The sequence below is a fragment of the Megachile rotundata genome, chromosome 16 (genome assembly GCF_050947335.1).
Source record: "Megachile rotundata isolate GNS110a chromosome 16, iyMegRotu1, whole genome shotgun sequence".
NCBI classification, from domain to species: domain Eukaryota; kingdom Metazoa; phylum Arthropoda; class Insecta; order Hymenoptera; family Megachilidae; genus Megachile; species Megachile rotundata.
The window spans coordinates 13,394,504-13,418,992 of NC_134998.1; the positions used below are offsets into that span (position 1 = coordinate 13,394,504).

At 30.9% G+C, this 24,489-nt stretch overlaps 5 protein-coding genes across 10 annotated transcripts; 3 read left to right on the forward strand and 2 right to left on the reverse strand.

The window, feature by feature from the left end:
- The first annotated feature begins 27 nt into the window (after positions 1-27).
- On the forward strand, positions 28-3,973 carry omd (integrator complex subunit 5 omd). Of its 2 annotated transcripts, none has more exons than XM_003701115.3 (11): positions 28-601; positions 667-796; positions 859-1,268; positions 1,347-1,482; positions 1,541-2,210; positions 2,306-2,553; positions 2,622-2,827; positions 2,885-3,031; positions 3,092-3,232; positions 3,311-3,571; positions 3,654-3,973. In XM_003701115.3, exons 1-11 carry the CDS (start codon positions 380-382, stop codon positions 3,873-3,875), a joined length of 2,793 nt encoding a protein of 930 aa, XP_003701163.1. In that variant the 5' UTR covers positions 28-379; the 3' UTR covers positions 3,876-3,973. The 2 variants fall into 2 exon arrangements, with proteins under 2 accessions (XP_003701163.1, XP_012135925.1); XM_012280535.2 differs by having other exon boundaries at positions 460-601; positions 667-779.
- A 322-nt stretch (positions 3,974-4,295) lies between these two features.
- Sec61alpha (SEC61 translocon subunit alpha) lies at positions 4,296-7,695 on the reverse strand. Its single transcript, XM_003701116.3, has 8 exons — positions 7,501-7,695; positions 7,236-7,303; positions 6,964-7,029; positions 6,674-6,884; positions 6,337-6,594; positions 6,070-6,236; positions 5,597-5,986; positions 4,296-5,522 (listed from the first exon to the last, which is right to left on the reverse strand). Exons 1-8 carry the CDS (start codon positions 7,505-7,507, stop codon positions 5,259-5,261), a joined length of 1,431 nt encoding a protein of 476 aa, XP_003701164.1. The 5' UTR covers positions 7,508-7,695; the 3' UTR covers positions 4,296-5,258.
- Positions 7,696-8,289: 594 nt separating this feature from the next.
- On the forward strand, positions 8,290-12,243 carry LOC100875179 (uncharacterized). The gene is given in 11 exon segments (XM_076540748.1): positions 8,290-8,539; positions 8,833-9,017; positions 9,126-9,335; positions 9,419-9,628; positions 9,704-9,816; positions 9,881-10,128; positions 10,837-11,003; positions 11,075-11,284; positions 11,361-11,573; positions 11,651-11,763; positions 11,869-12,243. Coding segments are annotated over 11 exon segments (2,007 nt in total). The 5' UTR covers positions 8,290-8,450; the 3' UTR covers positions 12,118-12,243.
- Positions 11,820-24,023, reverse strand: LOC100875291 (calcineurin-binding protein cabin-1). The gene is made up of 14 exons (XM_003701119.3): positions 23,884-24,023; positions 21,964-23,519; positions 21,718-21,882; positions 21,473-21,661; positions 21,258-21,401; positions 20,967-21,147; positions 20,760-20,884; positions 19,428-20,687; positions 18,976-19,351; positions 17,499-18,905; positions 15,691-15,854; positions 15,317-15,584; positions 15,085-15,231; positions 11,820-14,977 (listed from the first exon to the last, which is right to left on the reverse strand). Exons 1-14 carry the CDS (start codon positions 23,965-23,967, stop codon positions 13,292-13,294), a joined length of 7,752 nt encoding a protein of 2,583 aa, XP_003701167.1. The 5' UTR covers positions 23,968-24,023; the 3' UTR covers positions 11,820-13,291.
- LOC105661908 (nucleoside hydrolase) lies at positions 12,509-19,176 on the forward strand. Of its 5 annotated transcripts, none has more exons than XM_076541392.1 (6): positions 12,509-12,616; positions 16,074-16,142; positions 16,257-16,491; positions 16,546-16,717; positions 16,807-17,057; positions 17,128-19,176. In XM_076541392.1, exons 2-6 carry the CDS (start codon positions 16,084-16,086, stop codon positions 17,437-17,439), a joined length of 1,029 nt encoding a protein of 342 aa, XP_076397507.1. In that variant the 5' UTR covers positions 12,509-12,616; positions 16,074-16,083; the 3' UTR covers positions 17,440-19,176. The 5 variants fall into 5 exon arrangements, with proteins under 5 accessions (XP_076397507.1, XP_012135935.1, XP_076397508.1 ...); XM_012280545.2 differs by having other exon boundaries at positions 16,302-16,491; XM_076541393.1 differs by lacking the exon at positions 12,509-12,616 and adding an exon at positions 15,524-15,633 and having other exon boundaries at positions 16,302-16,491.
- Positions 24,024-24,489: the final 466 nt, after the last annotated feature.

A 24,489-nucleotide genomic window follows, 5' to 3' on the forward strand; every position in this document is an offset into this window, starting at 1 on the left:
ATGAAGTACGCGATCTACAGATAATAAGTTGAATTAACATGATTGATGTACGATAATGTACATGGAAAGTGAAAACGTTTTGCGTTAAGATCGATGTTAAACATTCTTTTTCTTGAATATATCGATATTACTTAATTTTTGATGTCTGTATCATATTTCAGTAATCATAATTCCAATGAAAATAATTACTAATAATCGCTACAGTAATGACAATAATGTTTACGGTAGCAAAAATGACATATAGTATGTTATGTCCTAACCGTTGTGGTGATAGTAGAATATGAACTCCTAATTGTTTTCTAATTTTAAATATGCCACGAAAAATGTCATAAGGTTTTCAAGCTAATATTATTTAGTTGTTTTAAATAAAGAAATTAACATGTTACATTCAACGGGAGCATTATCACCACAAGATATTCTATCAGAGGTTAGAAAGTTCATTTCCGGAGCTATTAGACCGACTCATAGTACTAGTACTCTTGATGTAACTCGAACAGCATTATCATTACTTCGAAATGTACCAGCCGCAAGAGATGCGGTGCTTGAATATTTTTGCAATGTCTTTTTCGTTGCGGTAACTAAATATGTTCGACAAATCGAGGTAAGTTTAATAATAAACATAATTTGGTTGAACATTTTAACGAATTATGCGTTAAATACTTTTAGACAAACCAAAATCTAGCAATATGCGAGGAGACTATAATAGCTGAAATTCATACTGTTTTGAGTAACTTTATTAATGGAAATCCAGAAGCATGGGCACCAATTATATCGGCATGGTCATTGGAATTACTTGGTATAAAATTACTAAAATTCCTTAAATGTATCTTTTTACATCACACAATAATTGTATTACAGGTAAACTCTCCTCAGATTATGCAAAACGTGGTAATTTACCAGTCAATGCTGGAATAAATGATTTTCTGCAACAATGGATGTCTTGCCGTGCTACTCGTACATTAATCGATATCACTGCCCAATGCCTCCAGTGTCTCATGCACTCAGATACAGAGTCCTGTATTAAAGCATTATTGGATACTAGCGTATTACATAGTCCTCATTTTGATTGGGTAGTTGCTCATGTTGGAAGTTGTTTTCCAAATACAGTTATAACCAGGGTATTGTCATGTGGTTTGAAAGATTTTTGTACCATGGATCATGAACATAGCATTAAGAACCCCAAATTGAATTCAGTCGTTGGAATTTTGGGACATTTAGCTGGTAGCCATTTTCAAGATATTAGAACAGCATTATTGGACCTATTCAAAGTAAAATTAACCTCTATTAATATCCATAATATTAATAAAAATAATATCAAGTATACATAATAATAATAATAATTCTAGTGGAGTTTGGAAGAAGATATGAATGTTGATGAGGATACCAAGAATCAGAAACTAGCTACTGTTCCATTTCTTTTAAATTTAGCATCTCTTTCGCAAACCCTTCTAAAAGCAATAACTAGTGATGTGTTACAAACTTGTAAGTAAATGTGGTTCATAATAATGAACAAGATTATACTTTGTTGTTCTTATTGCAGTGAAACCAGATATAATTCCACAGTTAGCATTATTTGCATCAAACTGGTGCAAGTACTTTGATAATCAGCCAGAAGCTCTTATAGACTTGACTGTGCATCTGGTATTAGGATGTGAACAAGGTGCATCTCAAATAATCAATATCCTGTTGGATACTACTTTAAATACAAGCAATGTTGGATATCATAGTGTTAATGCAGCTCAAAGTGTGAAGAATGTATGCTCTGAAATACTAGAATTAGTATTACAAGAAATTGATTTGCTAGTAAGAACTCATGGACCACAATCTACAAATGTTGCTTTATTGAACTCTATCAAACAAGAGTTACCTGTGATATTACCATTACTTTTAAATCCAAATCCATTGCGAGTGCGAACAGCTGTAAGATTGTTATGTTTCCTCGGAAGTCAAAATTCTAATATATTAGTATCCGCGGCCTCGTACATGTTAGTTAAAACTGTAACGACTTTCCATCTTGCTGCTTTAATACGTCTTATTTCTAATAATATCGTACTTTTTTCTTCTAATAAATCTGAAACGGAAAATGTGTTGGCTAGTTACGGTTACTTTACACAAGTAGTAGAACAAGCTCTTAGAGAAATAAATTATAAAAATGTTATGGAGAAACAAGAAACGAGACAACTCTTTCAAAATCTTACAATCCTCTTAAAGTAAGCATATAATAATATATCAAAACAGCTGCGTTTTACTTTTTTCTGTAGTCATAGCATATATTCATTCATTTGCATAACTTATTTCTATATAGATGGGAGAAATCAAATAAGGCATCAATATTTAGGTCGAAAATGATTTCACATGCTATAAAATCTAATTTGTACCAAATTTCTGCTTTATTAATGAGGACAGATGACTTTGATCTAGCAAATGATATTGCTAAAATGTTAGATCTATTCAGTATGCCAGAGAAAGATCATTTTGCACCAAATATAGAACTTACTTTAAAATTAACAAGAGCCATAATTCAATATTTCTTTTTGTGCATAGCAGAAAATGGTAATCACCGATATATTTATCAATAAAAGATTATGGAACAAGAATCTAAATGAACATTTATTTTTTAGATATTACAAAGAAACAGCAAGGTATGAAAATAGTTTGCCATTTATTGAAGGATTTGACTTCTTACTCGCCATGTGCTAGAGTTCTGGCTTTAAGAGAATTTTTAGGACACAGTATTAATAATGATCGTGCCAAATATTTTGGAGCAAAAGAAAAATTTGAACCAAAATTTGAGGAAACGTTACTTTTACATCAAAATCATAAACAGGTAAAGTAATATGTTAATTTTTTATAAACAAAATTGTATAAATCGTTTTTCATATAGGTCACAAGTACAATGTTAGCTCAAAAACATTCTTCTGTATTTCATGCCGGAGTGATTGGACATGGTCCTCGAAGGCCGCCGCCCGAAAATACAATTGACAAAGATATTATTACTCTAAACAAAACGCTATTAATGGATGTAATAAAGGTAAAATTTTCAAACGATTAATCGCATAATATGTTACAATTTATTATCTATGTTTTATAGGCGTGTTGCAGTAATCGGGAGTCTGAAAGGTATCCCGTAAATTTAGATGCTTTAACAATGGTTAGTTTGTTGTTAGTTGAATTAGTTTCACCCGATGTTATGTATAATGGATTACCTTGGCCAGACGAAGAATTTACAAAGGTATATTTAATAAAGATATCATAATTATGATTTTAATAATCAATCTTTTATGAAAGTATGTAACATTTTAATCATTAGGTTACCATAGAAAGAGATTTACAAATTCGTCGAACTTTTAAAGATGTCCCATTGTTATGGACATTGTTAGAGTTAACAGCTTGGTATAGGCCAGCTTTAGCCTATTGTTCGGTTTTATTACGAGGTATTGCTGCTACTGTTATGGCTAATTGGAATACAGAAGAAGGTGTTTCGCTTGTGAGTGTTATGGCACTTGGTCAATTACTACCACCCCCATTAGCAAGTATAAGAGATATTTTACCAGTTTTAGAACCTCATCAGGTACGTTTCTAGAATTAAACAGTACTTGATTTACATAATATTTACAAAATTATGAATCGTAATCAAATCTTGCTCATTGCAGATAAATATTATAATGAAAGAATGTGTGTGGGCATATATGCGGGAAAATGTTCCCTCACCAGCCCTTTTCACACGTAGCGAAGGAGCTAATATTGCTTGGAGGGACACAGATACTTCTACTCCCAACGCAAGATTCACGGAAATACTTCGTTTAGTTTTGTTATCTAATATCCACATGTTGGGCTCACTTTATGCTACCTTGTTTTATAACGAAAACAAATAACCAAACTTTTAATTAAACTCGAATCGTTCTTGTATATATATTTCTGTAAATAGAGCGATAATAATTTTTTATGTTATTAAAATAATGTTTGATATAAATATTCTTGTTTTAAATTTCTACTTTTACAATGAAAGTTTCCAGTTCAGTTTATTCTGCTACATGCATGGAACATCCTGTCAATTATCATTTGATTACCTTCGCATGTTTTCAATATTTATCAAATATTGTAAAAGTTATAAACTTTGATATATTTTAAATGTTAATATATATTAATATATTTAAGTTTCGAACATTTTAACTACTAATCTAACAATAATTGCATCTTAAAACAAATTCCAATAACAACATTATGAATATTTACATTTACTTAAACGAAAAATAATATAGGTCAAATTAGGAGCGAAAGAAACACAAAAATGATAAATTTCAGTTTTTATAAAAACACATTTTCCTAAATACATACAAGAAACAATTATTAGTTTATTTTGTATCATTATCGGTATAGGAATGATGATATCTATGATGAGCGAACACTGTTCGAAGTAGATTTTGTACGAATACCCTAGGTGGGTGTCTCGTCCTGACGAAATGATTATACAATATGCAATGATTCGATTTATATAAACTTTACGAGTTTAATCGTACGTTTTAAGAGTCCCTCGTACGACTCCATATCAGCTGGAGCATAAAACACTAGTAAAAAATGTTGAAAATATTTAATTACTTTCTTCCTATGTACACTGCTCGTTGTATGAAAGATATATTTTATAAGTAAATCCAGAACATTCAAACAAAATAGAATGTCTGTATTTACATTCGAGCATTTAATATATTATGGTCAACTGCGATTTTCCACACCATGTCAACATATTGCATTATTACTAATGTTCTGTTATATGAAGAACACAGTGTACAACCGCTTGCAATGCTTTGTACATAAAAAACGGTATTGTTCTTTATGATACATAAATAAAAATTAACAATTACAAAAATCGCAGGTTGTAGTTGTTGAATTGATACGTAATAGTTACGAAACAATAATTAATTAAATATTCCTCGAGTGTATGATAAGTATATCTGAATACAATTTTTAAGAAGACTGTTGTATAATACGTACACACACACACACACATATATGATATATACATCTATATATACATATATATGTGTGCTTTATCTATGTAATCTTTTTAATGGAAAATAAAGTATAGAACCGTACACTTTGATTCATGTTGATGATCTTCAATTACTCTGCCGAGTAATCATTAGTATTGGTAGCGCAGAATAGACTTATTTTACAATAAATTATTATTCAGTTCTTCAGAATTAAAAAAAAAAATCACCTTCAAAGTCAATTTTGTATAGACTTAATTTACATAGAGTTTAGAAAAGTAACGTGCTCATGCCACCCATTTCACTTTGTTCCTTAACAAAGATCTCGAAGTACTGGTATATGATTGTAACAGCAAGTAAAATACCAGTACCCGATCCGATTGCACCAAGAAAATCAGCTAGTACCGACAAAGCACCGATACACAATCCACCAAATGCTGCCGCAGTCGGAATGTATCTGTTCAATTCATGAATCATTGAATTATCCCTGTGTCCTCTCATTACCATTTGTTGATCTTTCAATTGCTTCGCAACCTGAAACATAATATTCATTGTAGATAGAAAGAATTAAAATAAATAACAAAATGAAAAAGAAAACAAATACTAACCGCTTTTGCTGAACTACCAGAAACTTCAATCCACATTTTCGAGAAGAACGCACAAGATCCAAGCATAAAAAGAATGTAAAGAATAGCATGAATAGGATCTTGAAGGATATGTCCAACAGATTCCGGTGGCGATAAATAATAACATAATCCTCCAACAGGATAAGATCGCGCAGGACCACCACCACCGATATCAGACCATACTCCTAACAGGTTAACTATAATGTTCCCTTGAAATTTAACAGCCAACATTTGCGATATGACGTATAAATTTGACACCAATGCAGATTGAAGAATTATTGGGATATTGCTGGTGTAGAATAGTTTAATAGGATAACTGGTATATTGTCCCCTGTATTTGGCAGATTTGATCGGTAAATCAACACGGAAGCCCTATTGGGAAAATATATTTATAGTTTCAATCGAATATTTTTTCCTTGAAAATTTTTAAATTCGAAATACATGCATTACATTACCTGGAAGTAAATTACAATGGCAAATACTAAGATCGTAGCAAGTAAGTTCATAAGATTAGGAAGATTCTGTCTATAGAATGCTTCACGGAGAGCACGAACTTTATCCTGTCTTGTAGCCAATAAATGGAACAAGGCAATTACTGCACCTTCAAATTCTGTACCACGCCCTAAATAAATCATAATAAAAATTATTTAATATTATTGTATTATATTGAACAGTAACTAAACTTTAACATTATTAATAGAAGACTAAATATAAAATAATACCAGTGTTCACAGTGGCTGGAGAAAATGCTTTCCATACTATTGTCTCACAAATATTTGTAGCAATGAAAAGTGAGATACCGCTTCCTAATCCATATCCTTTCTGAAGCAATTCATCTAATAGTAAAACAATCAACCCAGCAACAAATAACTGAATAATGATTAGTAAACAAACTCCAGCTCCAATTTCTGTTGGGTCACCATACATTCCAGTCATTACATATACAATTGCTTGACCAACAGTGATTACCATACCGAACACTAAAAAATGAAAGAATAACTAATAACATAATGATATAAATGTACAGTGATGCTTCTAAGACATATAATATCCTTTTACATTTCTGTGCCCCGTTAAAAAGTGCTCTATCTTTTGGAGTATCACCAACTTCAATAATCTTTGTACCGCTTAACAACTGCATAATGAGACCAGATGTAACAATGGGAGAGATTCCTAATTCCATAAGGGTACCTCTGTTTGATGCAAGTATAACTCGAATCCAATAAAAAGGATCAGCGCTATCAGAAGACATAATGCCAAATAGAGGAATCTATAAAAATAGAATAAAATATATTTCATTACAAATAAATTACAAGTATAATGTTTAAGTTATTTGAAATCTATTTTACCTGGCAGCATACTAAGAAGATAAATAATGTAATTGCAGTCCATAATACTTTTTCTCGAAACTGAATCTGTAAAAACCTTTGTATTACTAAATGATTATTGAAATGATTATAAAACTTCTGAGGAAATTTGGATTTAAGTAGCACACAGATGGCAAATGATAATGGTTTTTCAGAAAACATAAATACAAATAATTGCACATAAAATATCATAATAGATGATAGAGAAACTGTAAATATTAAATGAAAATAAAAATAGTCTAATATAAACTTACTTTTCGTTCCGGCTTTTCTATTTCCGGTAGTATACTGCAAAATGGTTTTATTACCTCTAGAAATTTGACTGAAAAATGTACATAAAGATATTAATTATTTTATCGATGAGGCATAAAAATAAAGATTAAAATATTAGAAATTTGATGAGAGGAACAATATGTCGTGAAATAAAGAAGATTAAGAGGTTACAATCATGGTTAATCGTAACGAGTATAACCGTAAATAAGAAATTTTTGAATTTCTGACTGGAAATGATGTACTTACAACCCATTTTTAATCCGAGATATGATTATTTTATGAAATTACGATAATGTGACGTTTTTCACTAACTCTGGACTTGAGAATACCGTCACGATATTGGACCAAAGCAACAACTCGAATAAACTCAATAGCATAAACGCGACTGACTACTAAACTGTAGCGAGTCGTGGCTGCTTTTGTCGACACGTATCAATATGCTACTGTCACGTGACCTGATGATGTTGGCTGACACGAGAGTGAAATTCTTTTAAGTGACGCTAGATGTCATTAAGAGGTTCTTAAAGAGAGCACGCGCGAAATATCTTTCTTTTGATTGGAAAACGTACTTTATTCAAATTTTAAATGTCCTACGTATAAAACAACTTTTTCAAAATAACAGTTTTATTATTGTTATTATTTTAAGCGAAATAAAAGCTAACTTTTACCGAAATCTAACACTTTCAAATTATAATTGATTTTTATTCCTAATTTTACCTTTATTTATAACAAAATATAATTTACTGCGTAAGCGAATATTTTGAAAGGACAATTGTAAAATTCAAACGAATTTCTCACATGAATATTAAAATTATGTAAAAATGTAGAATAATTTTATCGATACTATCTTGAATTCATTAACATAAAATTATAGGTCAAATATCTTAACAGATGTGATATTCGTTTTTATTATACTTAAATAAATGTTAAAATGTTATCGCCTTATTCTTAAATGTTATCGGCAAAATACACAAGATGTAATTGCTGTTTACTATTACTGCTATTTACTATTCAAAGTATTATTACAAACAGTCGTTTGTATATTTAACAGTTCTACACACCTGCAGAACGTACTATTTAAACGGCCGAACATAAACGGCAGTTGAGACTTGTTCACTTTTACCCGTTACTTTTCTTTCGATCGCAACTTGTAGAACTCGTAAGTTATTACCTTCCGACTCTTTTTATATTTTATAATGGGTTTTACTATTTTGGATACAATGCAACATATTATCTATAATTCCATAATATTTGGATTGCTGTTTGTTACCTTTGTGCATAGTGGGTAAGTGAAAGGATTTTATTGATATATATTTATATATATATATATATATATGGTATGTTCCGTCCTTCATAAAATACGTATAAATATATAGATTAACATTAAATATACGAAGATATATTATAAAACGAAACGATTTACTAATTCTATATTGATTGTAATATTTGTATGTTAAAAGAAATGTTTTACCATTTGACTATTATTGCAAAAATATTTGTAAAATTAAAATGTTATTATGAATGCTATTATGAAATCCATAATTATGTGAAATTTTAAGTGTATGTACTGTTCTTCAGGAATTTGCCTGATAAATATGAAAATAGCAAGGAATTGACTATTAAACCAATAGTAGGACGATTTGAACATAGTGAAGGACCTCATTGGGATGATCGTACTCAGAAGTTATATTTTGTTGACATAGAGGCACAAAAAATATGTAGGTTCTGTCCTGTTACAGAGCAGCTTACCTGTATTAACATAGGTAAATAAGTAGTTTACATATATTCTAAAAGAAAGAAATAAATTTGTCTTTAAATTAATGTTTTTATTGATGAATCAATTAATTCATATGTGAATTAATTATAATTAGAGAGAGGCCCGGTTGGATTTGCTATTCCTGTTCAAGGGGAACCTGATAAACTTGTAGCTGGAGTAGCAACAGGTTTTGTTTTAATAAACTGGGATGGTCAGACAAATATCACAAAATCTCCTCCTGAAACATTAGCTACTGTTGACACAGATCGTAATGGCACCAGATGGAATGATGGAAAAGCAGATTCTTCTGGAAGATTCTGGGGAGGTTTGTTAAATATTAGCATACTGTAAAGAAAAACAAATTTAATAACATATATCTTTTACTAATTATATGTATTCTTTCTATAGGTACCATAGGACCAGAAGTAAATGATGTTGTTATACCAAATCAAGCATCATTTTATCGAATTGATTCTACTCTCAAACCAAAGAGAGAATTAATTGTTACTAATAGTAATGGATTAGCTTGGAATCTCCAGGATAATACACTTTATTACATTGATACACCTACTCGTCAGGTGGCAGCATTTGATTTTGACTCTATCAATGGAATCATATGTATGAAACTACACAATTATATTATGAATAAAACTGAAGTCTATAATAAATTAAATTAATGTTATTTATTTGCAGCTAATAAGAGAATTGCATTTGACTTTAAAAAATATAATATTTCTGGCATTCCTGATGGTATGACTATCGATACAGATGGACATCTCTGGATAGCTGTATACAATGGTGGTTGTGTAAGTATTACAATGAAACTTTTAAGACGTACATATATGGAACAATAATTGATTGAACGAACAGGTGCTTAATGTGGATCCTGAAACTGGTAATCTTTTGCGAACTGTGAATCTCCCTGCTGTAAAAGTAACTAGTGTTGCATTTGGAGGTCCTAAAAGAGAAATTTTATATGTGACAACATCCGCACGTGGCATTTCAGAGGAGGATCTAAAGAAACAACCTTATGCTGGTTATGTTTATGCTGTACATGGTTTAGGGGTTCATGGTCTTATTGCAAATTCGTTTAAACTTTGAATATTAATTCAATTTTTGTGCTTTTTTTGTCTATGATATTATTACTTCAATACTTTAGATATAAAACACAATGATGCAATAAACGCAATATATCAACAATTTGCATTTGTTTCTAAGACATTATTTGTTAATAAAGCATTAATAAAATTATAAATCTATATTAAATACGCATCCGATATTATTATACAGCTTAATAATTCATGTTATGTTTCACGTTATATCTACATTTGTTATATATCTTCTGTTAATATTTACTTGATATTCTTATTTTTAAATACATCTTGTTTTCTGCGATAACCCTACTATACTCTATATGGTCAGATAATGGTACATTTATTGTTATGCAACTTAAGTATAAGTGGATATAACAGACTCTTATATAAAGAATTTTCACACGACATTCGCACACTTCTTAAAGATTTCGTGCATACATATAGTTTTGACTATTATAAATCGTTTAGTTCGGTACAAATTATAAATAATTTATTTGCTGCAGTGCTTTTTAATATATACAAATAACGAGGTAAGTATTATTTAATAAATGAAAAGTTACGTAATAATTCACGTAAATAAATAAATATTTAGACAATTCTAATGTGATGTATATACAATATATTTACATGTAACAATATGTGAGAGCAATTATTGCTGTAGTATGTGTCCATGATATGCAACTATATATATATGCACTCACATATGTCATTACATACACTCTATTATTACAGTTGGAAAATGTCACAAGTAACTGTTAAGCCATTGGTAGGGCCTTGTGAACTCGGTGAAGGGCCACATTGGGACCATGTATCACAAAAGCTTTATTTTGTTGATATAGTTGCCAACAAAATTTATAGATTTGATCCTGTATCACAAAATCTTACATTTGCTTTCATAGGTGGGTTTAATGAAATTTAATTGCTTTCTGATTCAGGATGCACCTTATAAATACATTTCTTTTGTAAATAGAGAGTGGCACTGTTGGGTTTGTTATTCCTGTTGCTGGTTCTACCAATAAGTTTATAACAACCAGTGGTACAGATTTTGTTTTGGTTTCTTGGGATGGAGAAAAAAATACTACAAAATGTGCAATTCAAATTCTAGTTAGTGCAGATAGTGATCGTACAGAGACTAGATGGAATGATGGAAAAGTAGATGCTGTTGGAAGATTCTGGGGTGGTTGGTAAACTATTTTTTAGAAACACATTATTTTTAATGTAAATTATTATGATACATGATAACTTTTTTCCATCAGGAACAATGGCTAATATGAAAGATGGAATTTTTCCACCAAACAAAGGATCTCTTTATTCCATTGGTACTGATCTTGTGCTAAAAAAACAAGTGTCTCCTGTAACTATCAGTAATGGATTAGCTTGGACTTCTAATAATGATACAATGTATTACATTGATTCAATGACATATCAAGTAGTGGCATATGATTACAATATTCAAACAGGAGATATATGTAAGAAACTTCTGTGGGACTTATATATAATGTACTTTGCACTAAGTAAATTTACATTTAATTTTCTCTGTTTACAGCTAACAAGAGAACCATATTTGACCTTCAGAAAAATAATATCCCTGGAATTCCTGATGGTATGACTATTGATACAGATGGGAATCTTTGGGTAGCTGTTTTTGGTGGAGGTGGTGTGAGTATTATCACTATAATTTACATAGTGAATGTTAGTTAATGTAAAAGGCACGATAAAAAAACAATTAAAATTAATTTATTTAATTAAATATATAATACTTAGGTACTTCAAATAAATCCAAAGACAAGTGAATTGTTGCGCTTTGTCGAGATTAACGGTGCCAAGAATATAACCAGTGTTGCATTTGGTGGTCCTGAACTCGATACCCTATACGTAACATCATCGTGTATGGAATTAGATGAAAATCAGTTAAAGGAGCAACCATATGCTGGTTACTTGTTTGCTATAACAGGTTTAGGAGCACGTGGATTTCCCGCAAATTCATTCAGAGTACCAGATAAATTAATATAGATCTGCGTATAAATGATCGAAGTATGTACAAGTATACGAAACATATTTTGTTATAAACATATTTTGATATTAAAGAGCTACGTTTGTAATAATCTTCGCAGAGAAATAAATTTTTATAGCAAACAATTATTTTTATATAAGTTCTTATTTAATAGTAATTCACCTTACTTTATATCTATACATAATTTTTGTTAATAAGAGTATTTCTATAAATTATTGATTAGAAAATGTACAGATTTCACTAGCATCTAATTACACGTGTTTATTTTTTGTATATATATATATACACATACATATACACTTACATGCAACAGCCACACACACTCATGCATACATACATACACACACACACAGTATATATATATACATACATTCGTACATTTATATATAAAGAAAAGTGTATCAGTTGCAGAATGTACATAGTAGAAAAATAATGTATCGTTTTGTTAATATGCAAAAACGTTTTTTGAAATTATGGTGAAACAATATTTATCATTATGTATGTTATCTCAACTGTTATCGTAATCTTGTGAAAAGTATTGATATTGAAACACTATCTTGAGGCGTATTTAACCATGAGAAATTAAGTTCTTACTACTTTTTATTGGGATATAGTGTTTGAGATATATATATTTATATATACACATAAGATGTTCGACTACAGGTGGGCATAATTGTGGGGATGGTAGCTGAAGTGATAGTGTCTAAGTTTTTTTTTCACCAAAATGTTTCTATAATCATGCTCATTTGTAACCGAACACTCTGTACATATATATATATATATATATAAATATATACTGCATATGTGCATATATAACTTTACGTTAGTTTGTCTTTAAAATTTTTTAAATTTAGAATACTCGTATTTATTATCTATTTGTTTTTTCTTGTATGAAAATTAAATTGTTCATATGTAGTATGATTCCATTAGGCACAAAAGTGAGAAGGCTAGCAATCTATTTCAGTCGTTCACGATGGAAATAAAACTGTATACTGCAACGATATTAAAAAATGTTATTCGCACGATTATGTAATCGTAATCATTTATATATCACGGTTACTGTAAATTGCAGAGGTCTATCGTTTTTCCTACGAATAATACATGAAAAATCATTTGGAATACCAAATCGCGGGAGGAAAGAGAAAAATATAAATGGCATTTTGCCGTGGACGTTTAGTCATCTAATGTTATAATTTCAACGCTATCGTTAGCGACTTTCTCTCCTTTTTTGTTAGAAATGTTACTCGATTTTCCTCTTGGTAAATCATATATGGTCATACAGTCTGTAGTCGAAGACCTTAAAGGTTCCGATACTTTTTGTGGAACGACGCTTACACCCGAAGACAAATTCTTCGTATATTCCATACTCGGCTTCATTTGCGGTTTCTGCTGCGGTATGATTTCTAAATGCGAGTGTTGCTTTAATTGGGAAAGCATTGAAAGAGCCTCCGCGGAATTCCCTTGAGAGTACGAATTTGTTATAGAATTAGAAATATCCATCGACGAGGCTGCTTTTGTTTTCGTGGACGATTTTTTGTAGCTGGAATATTTTGTGCTTGGACCTTTCAACCCACTTTGGGGGTTTACAGGACTCACCGATATTCCACTTAATTCTGGTGGTATATAAGGTGGCTGTGGCATCGACGAATTTCCGGGAATCGCATTCAACATATTTGAGAAGTTACTTGGTAATGCGGGCATAGTTTTAGCCACTTTCGTTTTTCTCGCTGGATTTTGCATATTTGCTTGGGTATACGATCTCTGCGAGTTCTTCTTCGATAATAATTTATGCTGCAACGACGTTCCTGAATGCGAAATAGGCACATTCATGGATAACGTTTGCTTCATGTTCATTGATGGACCTATTACAGAATGAGCGACTTGAGGCACCGTTGATGGATTTGTCGTAGTGGCACTTTTTAAAGGAGAATGGGATAAAGAAGGATTGTGTGCAGGTTGGGGTTCGGTCAGTGATTTTGACACTCTAATTTGGGGTGCACTCATCTGTTTGGGTGGACTCGTTTTAACATGCTGAGTTATGGATGGTTTCAAAAGAGAAACTTGAGTGGTTGGTGGCTGTAAAACCGTTTTCGAAGCTTGCGATATTTGTAAAGATTTTGGTAGTTGAACTGGTAAAGAATCATTTTGTGGACTTTGCTTTGATGGTTTGTTCTTAGCCGATACCGTGTTTACTGGAGTTATCGATATACTAGGTCTATCTTTAGTTATCGATGCGGTGGTCGTAGTTTTTGTTGTAGCTGCTTGCTGATACATGGGTGAAGAACGTACAGTCGTTGCCGTTGAACTACTTAAACCTAATAATTGTTGAACCGTTAAATTATTCAAATTATTTAAAGTATTCATATTGGGAGCTACATTCATATTAGATGTAGATGTGCTCATTGTAGTCACGTTGCTTATATTAGGTGCAGTAGCGATTGTACTACTTAAGCCACCAGTTAAATTTGACAATGAAGACATATTATTCTGATATTGTCTAAGAATGTCTTGATAATTTCCCATTTGGTTCAAATAATTCATAGCCGATAAAGGATCCATCATGCTACCGCTTAAACCAGTAGTTAATAAAGCAGAAAGTATATTTGGATCGACCAAAGGATGCATAAAGTAAGGATTCATCAAGGAGCGATTTCCTGATGCTCCCATATAATTGGCGAAGTTAGATTTCGTGTTGAACTGGTTCATTGTATTGCCACTGTGTTGCATCGCTTGTAAATATTTATTAACATTAGGTGGTCGTCCTCTTGGTCGACCAGTGGACGTTAAACTTTTGTATGATTTTCGATTTTGAGATGACTGAGGCGATGTAGAACTCACTGTTGGCTGAGATGTGATCACCTGTGCAAATAATATATCGAAAATCGGTAATTTAAGTTTACTCTATTTAACAATATATTAATGTACTTAGAAATACAAAGTTAACGTAGTAGAATTATAAAACTTACAGGAGTCGGAGATGTCGATTGGGGTTGTGCTTGAGTATCCCCGACAGGCGTATCAAGATTGGAAAAGAATTTGTTCAGAACTTTTCGATTATAGTTGTAATCGTTACAGTACTTCGTTGCAATTTCCAAAACATTTCCTTCTAAATTCTGTTAAAGAATCATTCAAACGTGTCATTAACTTTAATATGTAAACTTGTAGGTATCTTATATTTTCTTATAAACATATACTAACTTTATTACCGATATATGTTTTATACGTGTCTACCAATAAAGAAGCCAACGTTTGTATTGTTTGTTCTTTAGTGTGAAAGCATTTTAAGGCTCTTTGATATACCCAATAAGTATCAAGGAGAACTTGAGTTCTAGCATCTGTATTTTTATTGGACGTAGAATCAGAAGCACTTGCACCCATTAATTGAACTTTAGTTCTAAGAGATTGTAGACAGAGAGTTAGTGCTTGACAAGACAGTTGTTCCCTTTCTGAGTCACGTAAATATTTCCTGAAAAAGCAACATTTAGATTATATGATAGAAGAAATATATTTAATATGTAATTTGATTGAGTTAATATATAATCTTCTAATGTAAAATTTATGATATAATATACTTGTCTGATTCTGGTATTTTCCCAAGTTGTACGCTTAATTGCATTAACATTCGACCGTCGTTCGTTTCTTTAAGTACTTGCATCAATAGTGTTACACATCTTGACATATGAAATGCAAAACTTCCTGGCCTATCAACTTCTCTATTTGGTATGTGCCAAACACCCTAAAGATAAAATCAACAATATCAATACATTAAGATAAGAAGAAAAAAATCTGTTCTAAAGGAAGTCTAGATATTAGAGATAACAGTATATTCGTGTACTTAAAGTCTTGCAGTGTCTATGTGTTAAATAGACATATCAAAATTAAGTTTTTTATTACAAATTAATTTCACTATTTTCATTCTATGCAAGTGAAATTTTATCTTTGCATATTTTCTTAGCACAAGAACAATGAAGATGTTCAATTACAAGTTCATAATACCAATCTCTCTGCTGTTATGTGGTATCAGGTAAAGATTACATAATTAAAAACACTTAGATTTTAGAATTACTTAGATTTTTTATATTGCATTTTTTTAAATATATTATCTTATAATAAGATATTCGCTAATCCTTTTGCACAGTATATACTTCATCATAAAAGAGATTACTGTTAAAACTTTTAAAAGGTCTTCCAAAGTTTTGGAGAAACTTATAATAAATACAGATGCTGGCGCGGATGATGCAATGGCTATACTTTTAATTCTTCGGACTGAAGGATTTAAGGTGTTGGCAATTACGTGTTCATACGGAAATACACATTTGGATAACGTTGCTACTAATGTACTTAAAATTTTAACAATTGCCAACAGAAGTGACGTGAGTAGAGTTAACTTTTCGTTTTGACTAAAAATATATTAAAGCATTTTATAGATACCGGTATATAAAGGAGCAGACAAGCCATTACTATATCCATATAATACTGATACGTTTTTTGGTTCTGATGGGCTTGGAGACTTCAATTTTACCGAAAAAATGATTGCTAAAGTAGATAACAGCAAACATGCAGCTGTAGCACTTATAGACTTAGTAAAACAATATCCAGGTTAAGAATTGTTTGAAATAAATAATTATATAAAATATATTAAATCTAAACTGTCACACATAATTATATGTATTTCCTGTAATTTACAGAAGAGATAACTTTATTGAGTCTTGCTCCATTAACAAATATTGCTACATCAATTGCATTGGAGCCCAATTTTTTAAAATATTTGAAGAATCATATAATATTAGGTAGCAGTGTTTCTGGCATTGGCAATGTCCTACCTAATATTGAATTTAATTTTTATCAAGATCCAGAAAGCAATTATATAACTCTAAACTATACTAAAACAAGTATTTTATTGCCATGGGATGCATGCAAAGAAAATACTATGCCTTTGGTAATTATTTAAAATAATAGTTAAAATAATATTTGTAAGAATTTTTATAAGACTAACAATATTTATGCAGGATTGGAGAAAAAATGTATTAGGAAAAGTTAATTCTACTATTATGAATTTCTTAAATAAAGCAGAACGGATAAGTTTATCGAAATCGAAATCATGGACTTCTGCAGATACAATGGCAGCTGCAATTATGTTGGAATCAAAACTTATAACCAAATCTATAGTAACAAATGTAAGTCCAGTACTGGATGGAGTCGCGAGAGGTTCGGTACTTGTAGATTATACTAATTTAACTGGTAGACCAGAGAACACAAAAATTGTACAATCATTTAATTTAACTGCTTATCAAAAATTGTTACTGAGAAAACTTTCTTGAATTTATTAACTATAATGTAAAAATGAACTGTACGAGATAACAAAATACAATATACTTACACTAAAAAAATTAGTGCTTTTCCTGTCAGAAAAAAGTCCTTGAAAGCTTTCGCCTCGGTAAAATTGACAATTGTAACTGTCTAGTAAAAGGTTTCTGCATTTTGTTATGTCTCTGGCAGTTTTATTATTGAAGAAGAAGTGTGATAATCTGTAAAACGATTTATAATGTTCAGAAAATCTTAAAATACACTGTTCCAGACCAGCTAAACAGTATGCTATCAAAGTAGCAACTTCCTCTTCCGTCATAGTTTCTTCTTTCTGTACGAAATTAGTTTCCTTCTTCTTCTTTTCATTATCACTTTCCACAGAATCGCTATCGGTATCACTTGAACTATCGCTATCAGAACTATCATCGCTACTACTTGATTCGTCGCTACTACTAGAACTTGAATTATTTGTTTCTGTTGTTGTAGTTGTTTGCGTTGTTGTTGTGCTTTCTTGAGAACCTCTCCTACTTATTGTCATTTCTTCTTTTAATAGCTTCTTTTTATCATTTGATTTATCTTTCGAATCTTTATTGTTTGATTGTAAATCTTCACTTTGTAGCCATTTTCCATCAAACTTTCTCGTATCCTCATCTTCGGGTGTCGATTGACGTGTTTCCTGACTAATTTCCATCGCTTGTTTCATTAATGCATCCATTAGATCTTGCACATTTTCAGATTTACCATCAGCCTCAAACACATTGTTCGCTTTTAACGAACTCTTTTTGCTTTCGTCAGATTTCACTCGGGATTTCGATTTTTCAACGTTTCTTTTCACTTTCTTTTTTTGTGATTTTGATTCGTTACTCTCGTCACTTGACAACACCATAATTTCATCGCTTTTCTCCTTTTGCATAACCATGTCACAGACTTTTGTAATTACATCATCTATTAAAGCCACGACATCTTGCATTAACTGCAAATGAGATACATTGCCTAATTTTATTTTCTTCACATTATCTTGCGGTAACTCGGTAGGTGATCTTTTACGCGTATCCATTTTCATTTGTTCCATACGATGGATTGAACTGAATCCTTTATTTGTTCTATCCACGATTTCGATTTCTTCGATGCTGCTTGAACGTTGACTAATAGCAACAACGTTTCTTTCTGCTTCAACTACAAGTTCCACTTCTTTTCCAGTACCTTTATTATTGGTAAACAGGTTATCTTCTTTGCTTTTTTCATTTAATTTTGAATTATATTTCATAAAAGGACCTTGAGCACATTTTTCAAGTTGCAATTGAAGCTGTTGCCCCAAAGATTTCTTCACAGGTTTACCTTCGTGTTGTTCGAGGTACTTCAGTATACTTGCATGGATTCGATAATGTACTTCTAATGCTTCCACTGAAAGATGCTGTGGACCTTTATGACTTATTCTACGTGGATATTGTGCATTATTGTGGTACAACAATTCGCTAGCCTATAATCAAATAAAGAAGATTTAAAAACTTATAAAGACTGGACTGCATAAAAACTTATATAGATTATACCTTTGCATAATGTTCTAAAAATATTGGAGGATCTTGATTTTTCTTTTCAGCAATTTTACCAAGCATGTACTGATAAAGCCATCTTTCATCGTGCGGTGTTGTCCCATCTTTAATGCCAATAAATAAATGAGCACAAGATTGAAAACACTGATGGGCAATTTCCAGCATTTCTTCTTTTCTAGTTTCCAGAATTTCGAACCGTTCCATACTCAATGTGTCTGTTTCCTGCTTCAATAATCGCGAGCAGAATGAGTGAACAACGTACGCAAAAGTTCCATATTCGGTCCAAATAATATGATTACAAGAGTCTAGTTCAACAGCGTGTTGATAACTAGATTGTGCCATCTTTGCCTTTGCTAACAGTTTATCTTCGTTTCTAAATTCAGAAAGCATGAAATGTATTATTAATTCGTTTAATGATATGATAAGAAAAGATTTTTGTTGATACTTACATTGGTTTATATTTGTTTAACCAAGTCTCTATTACAGTGCCCGAGGACATTGCCAATCCGGTCCAAGAACTTAATCTCGTTGGATGTAAACATAAGTCTAACAAATAATAACGAATTGCTGCGCTCCATTTGAGATTTTTAAAATAAAAGTCTCCTAACAAGTAATAAATCGTAGACATAGAATGTGGCAAAGGTTTTTTAACCGTTGCCATTGTCTTCCGTTCTCCCATTATATAAGCCATCATTTCGTCGATCACTTGATTCGGATCACTTTCTGGAGGAATCAATTTTATTATGCGTTTAAACAATTCTTCCGTATCTGCGCTGATCGTTAAAGACCTAGGTGAATTGAATTCTGGTATCTGTTTGGGTTTATAAAAATCGAACAACAATTGTGCTCCTTCCCATGTCATTTTCATTTGAGGCACCCCATGATCTTCTATATGTTTCGGTCGACCTTTGTTCACCCTATTGTAATGACCATAGAGACAGTAGAATATTTGTTCCAAATATTTCGAAACTTTACCTTTTATGCTAGAAAACTGAGGTGTTTCTAATTTTGGGATAACTAGACCCAATGTAAAAAATAAAAGTTTCGCCTCGTTATAACAACACCATGAATGTCTACCTATAAAATTGTGAGCAATAAATAGAATTGTTATGGATGCCGGAACACCTTCATCCTCGTCGTCTGATTCAGAATAATTAGAATTATGCTTATTTTTGTACGATGATTCAGCCTTTGCTCTTTCTTTATCTTCTTTATACTGCAAAACGTAATGTAACAAAATCCAAGGCAGAACGGTTTCAAGTGGCATTTCAACGGTATTTTCTGATACATCTAACTGATTACAAACGATGTGAACCAAATTTTGTACTAATCTTGAAAGGCGTGTCTCTGGTAAATACTTTACGACGAAAGTGCTAACTTCGATCGTACAAGCTTCTAATTTTTCAAGCGCCATTAAAACAGAATTTGTCCACTTTTTTTGTTCAACTTCGTCGGTAGTGTTTAAATAATTTTGCCAAGCTTCATTGAGGCAAGCTTCCGCCCATACATAACATTCTTCATACTGCTGAAGTTGCCATAAACTATCCAGCAACATAGATAATTGTTGCACCCTATCAACGATATTGTCGCTAACGGACAATAGTTTATTTCCTTGTTTTGCAAATTTAAATGTATCTTGTAATACATAAGCAAGTTCAGCATACTTTTTTTCGTCGTATAAATGTTGTATCTCGCCTAATTTCTGTCCCCTACATTTAAAGACCGTTTAAAAATACGATTCAGATCGACTATATTAATAAAATATCTTTTGTACTACATACCTTTGAATAGATTTAAGTTTCTTTTCCACTATTTTAATACTGATTTGAAAATTGTATTTACAATTGGGTAGTTTTAGATAAATATTTTGATTTTGTTTTTCTAATTCTTTCATATGATTTAATAACTGAAAACATTATAATCATAATGTTCATAAGCACATTACAAAAAAAGGAACACTTGTTTATGTAAAAATTTAGATTTCTTACCAATTCTAAAGTTTCAATGACAATATCTGTATCACCCTGGCACAAAAAGACATTGGCTTTAAGCCACAAAACTCTTAATAAAATGAATTTATTTTCTTCATTCAAAATATCCCTTCGAACGCTCGTAAAAATTATATGCCCTAATTCTTCCGATGGTAAACCTGTACCAAGCTTATCTAATCTAAAACAAAACATTTCATTTATTTAACTTTATCCTTTTAATATTTCAAAGTAAAAAGTATTATATGTTAAGGAAAAATAATGAAAATAAAAATACATAACAGGACATACGTCGAAGAAGGTAAGATATCTGGTTTATTATTTAACCATCTATCTGTATGAAGTTCACCAAACAGTAAAGTCATTTCAGTATCTAATTTAAAAATATCATCATCTATATCTTCTTCAAATGATGATGGGTGTGGTATATGCTCCCTATAAAATAAACATAAGTTCTGTAGTATCTTGGGTTTATTTAAACATAAATGTTTATTTATTATTTGTACCTCATAAATGTGTATGCCTGCAAATATATTTCTGACATTCCTTTTGGCCATTCTTGATTCCATTTAATGCATAGAAATTCGGTATACCTTGCTATAATAATCATTAAATTACTTTTACCACTGTGCTGATTAATAAACATGTTTACATCTGCTGCTTCTGATTCTGTACCAAAATAATGTTGTTGCTGACTGCAAAAAAAAATTAATTACTACAAACATTTACTTGCATACTCATAAATAATTACCTTGTATCAGGACTTGGCGATTTTGAACTGTCAGAACTTTTAAGTGCTTCTGCAATATTACTGTTATTTTCTTGATTAGCAAATAGTTGATATAACTCCATTGTATCCATAGAATCATCCATATTTTTTGAAGGATCATCTTTAGTTAATTTTACTGTATCTGGTCTAAAACATAAAAATTACAGTATATCGAAGATATACTTATACAGTATCAACAAATGTTTATAAAATATTCAAAATGCATACAATAATGAACTAGGAAATATTCTTCTAAGAGTCTCTTCTAATTGGACATCATCTCTTTCAGCTTCCCTCCTATTTGAACTTCTTACTCTTGCAGAACGTCTCATACTATTACAACTCCAAGCCCATTGCTGTAGAAAGTACAGGGCACTTCTGCGCCTTTTTTTCACTTTTTGTACTTCCTCTTTTCCCTCAACCTTTTCATTTAATTTACCTTCTGTTTTGCATTGGTCCTTATCTACTTTCTTTACACTTTTTTCATACTCCTTGTCATTGGATTTATTACTATCCTTATCACTAACATTATCATTTTGTATCTTGTTCCCATTATTATAAGTATCATCCATCATTTTATCTGATTGAAATTTATCTCCATTTTCATCTGTTTCAAAATTAGTTTGATCTTCCAGATCATTCTTTGTTTGACTTTGTTCTTCAAACTGTGCAGCATCTGTGTCTGAAATTCTCAAAGGATCATCATCTTCTATTATTTGTACATCTGTAGAACATGATTTTTTATCATCTTCTACTTCTATTTCCATCATAGTGTCGGTACCACCATATACTTGATTGTCATCAGATATTTCAAATGGAGAATTAGCTTCATCTATATCCATTTTTAATAATTTGTCAGTATCGTCTTCTTTTTTTATAACAGTATTCTGTGATACTTCCTGATTTGTATTCATATTATTTTCTTGAATATCAGCTTCCACATTGGCTCTAGATGTTTCTTCAGTGTTATCAACCACTAAATTAATTCTACTAACAAAACTTAAATCGTTTTCTGTGATGTACTTATGCATATCCAATAAAGATTCTCCTAAATCTAACCAGGTGTAGCTCTTTATGGATTTTCTTAGTGTCAGATCTGGTAATGGTTTAGAAGTGAATTCTATTTTACAGGTTTCTGCCCATTTTTCAGCGACTTCTTGTGCTTCTGCTATTAACTTTTCTCCTATTATATGATCATATTCAGTGTACAGTGGTGGATCTAATTGCCAATCACTATTGTAAAATTTATAGCATTCTTTGAGGCATGGAATGTCTTTGAATATTTTATCACGGAAAGCTAAACCTTTTACATAGTTAGGATCACGTTCTAATGCCATAGAAATATATAAAAGACAATTCATATAATCAGGAACTGCATATAAAGCAGTTATCATGTTATCTAAACATGGCCAATGGTTAGTATTGCATTTTAAGCCTTGCTTAAATGATGAACATGCTAATTCTAAATTAGAAATTTTCATTGCTAATGTGCCTATTCTATACCATAACGTTACATCTGTATCATCCAAGTTAGCTGCTAACCAATAATTTTCTATTGCTTCATCATAATTTCCTAATGTAGCCTGTATTGCACCAATATTTTTAAAACAAGAATATTTTAATGACAACATTGGCCTAGATCTGCCATCAGGTATTTCTGGCTTTTCAACCTCATCCAATAATTCAGTTTCTAAAAGATCTTTAAAAATATTCAATGCATCTTCTTGCTTGTTTTGCTTTAACAATACTAAGGCTTTATTATATTCTGTAAGAGCTATTTGTTCCTGTAAGAAATGAATATTGGTATAACATTAACAAACATATGTCATTCAAAACATAGAATTACAACTTTTATAAAAACTCAAAAAGAAAATAAAAGACATAACAATAAATTCAAATTAAACATCGATACAAATATACAACTTTTGTACAATCATTATTGATATTGGAATAATTGATACAATAAACTAATTTTACAAATAGACCAATTATTTACTTATAAACTGCAATTTTTTGTTGTAGATTACACGATTATTTAACAAAACAAATATACATAGATAGTAATAAAAATCAATTAAATTTTGGAAAATGACAAATTTATAGGTTAAGCTTATTAAGAAGCAAAAAATGAATAGTGTCAACCCATACTTGAGCTTCCTTCGTAATTGTTGGTACATCTTCTTCTTCGCTTTCTTCGCTGGATTCTTCATTCAATGCTGATATTTTTATCATTTTCAAAATTTTTTTCAAATCGGTACTTATGTATAAAACATCAACAAATCAACCGGTTTTTTTTAGTGCCGCCATACTACTGATCACCAACGTGCTCGTCGACTTGTATGTGTTGATATGCATTTATACATGTTTATATTCGTACAGAGTGTTCAAAAAATTCATGTAACAAGGTTTAGACATAATCAAATTATTAATCTTATTAAAATCATATACATATTTATTTCATCCAAATATTTATGCATTATTAATAATTATATCATTTAAAAATATGCAATAAATTTAAATAAATAGATGTCACATTTATACGTTATTGTTTCACAAACTTTTAATAGATATATAATAAAATTTTTTCTTTCTTATACAGATCACACTATTTTACAAGTTAATTTAATTTATATTGCTGTATCGAATCAAATAAAATTAATTAATAAAAGTCAACGTTCAAACACACTGTATATATGATATCTAAAAACTTAAAGATAATTCAATTTACTCATTTCGCACATATTGCAATATTTA